At 44.7% G+C, this 3,442-nt stretch overlaps 1 protein-coding gene across 1 annotated transcript; it reads right to left on the reverse strand.

The window, feature by feature from the left end:
- Positions 1–1,815: 1,815 nt before the first annotated feature.
- Positions 1,816–2,766, reverse strand: LOC120403413 (olfactory receptor 1019-like). Its single transcript, XM_039534479.1, has one exon. The coding sequence runs from the start codon at positions 2,764–2,766 to the stop codon at positions 1,816–1,818; it is 951 nt and encodes a 316-aa protein (XP_039390413.1).
- Between the last annotated feature and the right edge of the window lie 676 nt (positions 2,767–3,442).

Genomic DNA, 3,442 nt, shown 5'->3' on the forward strand with positions numbered 1-3,442 from the left:
AACAGTGTCTAGAAGGTGCTATCGCCATCTAGTGGGAAAAATGTCAAACTGAAAAGAATTCTTGCTCTATTACCATATTAGGGTTGAGTTTCTTTGCTTGCCTACATAAGTCCTGTTTTTCTGGTATGAGTCTGTATGCACAGGTGTGGAGCTACCTAATTACACCAGAAGGCACGGAGACAGGAAGACAAGTACCACACCCTTTATTGATCGGTCAGCTGGCGGGTGTGTTCCTCTCGGCTAGTGCCAGAAAGAGACACACCTTACATGGCCAGATGGGCCTACAAGATACATCTGTTGAGGATACATTTGTCATTCATCCGTTGACCCTTTGTACTAGATACTTTGGATGCATACAAGCCAAACAAAACTGATAGCAGAAAAAGCTGACTTAGGGTAGATATACGGCTTTCAGTCTAATGAGTTCTGTAAGCTTTCCAACACAGTTTGGACAAGCATAACATAACTATTTTCCAACACAGGGTGACCAGATGTCCCATTTTTAAAGGGACAGTCTCATCTGAGGGGACTTTTTCTCATATAGGCGCCCATTACCCTCCACCTCCATCCTGTTTTTTCACAGTTGCTATCTGGTAACACTATGCATGCAGGAAGTGTTGTACATAGTGCAAGTATGCTGTAAACTACAAAAAGTCAGCACACAATGCTACTCAGTGAGTTGAACCTCAGCTTCAATGTTCTTCCCGCTGGAATCCTGAACATAGTAAAGTCCTGCACTCCGCACTCTTTCACCTCTAGGGGCAACAGTTCATAGACCGGCACCTCTGGGCTTTCTGCATCCCTTTCGAATGTAAAAAAAAAAAATTGCTTGAGCCTTAGAACCTAATTGCTCAAGCCCTGGCACCTCATTCATTACAAATTAAGTGCAGCCTGCACTAGTACTGTGTAATGTATTTTATTTCCTCCCTCCTGTATTACCCACCTTCCCTTGTCCCCCAAGGGGAAGATACCCCATTTGCTCTATTAGGTTTATGTTAAGAAGGCAGAAAAACTGTGATTTTTAAAGAGAGGATTTTTAAAATATTTTATTTGGGATAAAACGATGATCTGTACAATTAGGCCCCATCGTATGAAAAGGACAAGAAGAAAATATGAGTTGTTCAAAGGAGCATAACAACATAAATGCTCATATCCATCAAATACACTATTATCATGTAGCCCAGCAGTGCCTGGCAGGTTCATGGTGCTGAATGCTGTACCAGCACCTGGTGGAGACAAGTCCTGCCCCAAAGAGCTTGCTGTTTAAATAGACAAGACAAAAGAAGCATTATCACCTCTGCTTTACAGATGAAGAACTGAGGTCCGAAGAGGCGGAGTAATTTGACCAAGCCTGTGGAGGGAACCTATGGTAGAATTCGGAGCTGGATTCAGGTCACCTGAATCCTGAACTAATGTTTTAGCTACAGAAGCATCCTTGTCAAGCGTGGTGCTATTAACACTGTAGCAGAGCTTTGTGGGACGCTATGCTTCTTGAGTCAGTCTCCCCGTCACTTGCAGCTAATAAAGATCCCATGGTACGAGGGGTGACACTAGCATTCAGGAATGTTATTTACAGGACATTGATCAAATTCCGTCCCTGGCCAATATATTCTACCTCAGTAACATCCCCCTCCTCATTTCAATCAGAGCAGGTCTAGCTTTTAAAAAGTGCCTTCTGGTTTAGGATGCCTCCGTGTTTGACTGTGCAACCTTAAACATATGAGCACAGAGAACCTGCTCAGTCCCATCTTTTGCAAGGTGCTATCATCAGGGATGCTGCCTGCCTCCCATCCCTGCCCGTTATTCTGAGACATGTTAATGTAGAGAGGATGAAAAATAATTTCTCGACATCACTCTCCCCAGGGCGGCCTTCACCTCCTTGTTCCTCAGGCTGTAGATGAGGGGGTTCAGCATGGGGATCACCACCGTGTAGAACACGGAGGCTATTTTGTCAGTGTCCAGGGAGTAGCTAGAACTGGGCCGGGTGTACATGAAAAGAAGAGTCCCATGGAAGATGGTGATACACAGGAGGTGGGAGGCGCAGGTGCTGAAGGCTTTTTGTTTCCCCTCGGCCGAGCGGGTCTGCATGATCGTGAGGAGGATGTAGAGGTAGGAGACCAGGATCAAGAGAGTGGTGCTAATCTCCACCAGGCTCATAATGATGAAGAGCAGGAGCTCGTTGAGCCATGTGTCAGAGCAGGAGAGCGCTAGCAGTGCGGGGATGTCACAGAAGAAATGATTGATGACATTGGAGCTGCAGAAAGACAACCGAAAGGCGAAATGGGTATGAACTAGTGAATCCACCAAACCTATTGTGTATGCCCCAGCTACCAGGCTGACACATAGCTGCCTGGACATGGTGATATTGTAAAGCAATGGCTTGCAGATGGCCACACAACGGTCATAGGCCATCACAGCCAGAAGGAAGCACTCCACATCCACGAAAGAACCAAACACATAAGACTGTGCTGCACACCCAGCAAAGGAAATGGCCTTGTTCTCTCTTAAGAAGTTCAGCAACATCTTGGGAGCAATGGCAGAAGAGTAGCAGAGGTCACAGAAGGACAAGTGACTGAGGAAGAAGTACATGGGGGTGTGAAGCTGGGGGTCAATCTTGATTAACACGATCATCCCAAGATTGCCCAGCAGGGTGATGGTATAGATCACTAGGAACACCATAAAGAGGACAACCTGCAGCTGTGGACTGTCCGTGAATCCCACAAGGATGAACTCGTGGACCACGGTGCTTCTGTTTCCTCGATCCATGTCAACAGCGTGTCTGTTCTCTCTGCTGCTGAGATGAGACAGAAGGCAAATGGTGAAGCTCAGTGGGCGTGAGACACAGTCATTGAAATGAACTTTCACTAAACAAGAGATACAAATGCAAATGACTTTGGTTTTATTCTGAATCAGAATAAAAGGCAGCATATGATTTTTTTTTCACTCAATGGAAAGTTCCAAAAAATATTGATTTGGAAATGTGGAAATGGTTCATTTTGACACTTTCAAACAGAATGTAATATTTTGACATTCTCAGATCAATATGTTTTGTTTCATCTTGGTTTCACATCAGTCTCTGCCCTCCTGATCTGCCTCAGGTCTCCATTCTCCTCTATGGGCCAAATTCCAACTGGACCACATCTCCCACAATGCACCTGTGACACGCTGTACCCCTGTGTCCAGCCCTTTCAAAGGATTATGATAAATTTTGTACAAAGTGTGCCTTGTGAGGTATCATTTGAAAGCTTATAATGTGCTCATCGTTATGGTCATCTCCTATGATGCCCCATAGCAACTGAGGCAAACTCAGATTAACATTGAACTGACCTGAGACAAAATACTTCAATTCTGGTCCACAAACCCAAATATTTAGATTGTGTTCGACCCAACCTAAAATGACATATTTCTTTTCCGTTTCCCCAATGGAAAATCTAAAAAAATA

Source organism: Mauremys reevesii, linkage group 4 (assembly GCF_016161935.1).
Source record: "Mauremys reevesii isolate NIE-2019 linkage group 4, ASM1616193v1, whole genome shotgun sequence".
In the NCBI taxonomy this organism is placed as follows: Eukaryota; Metazoa; Chordata; order Testudines; family Geoemydidae; genus Mauremys; species Mauremys reevesii.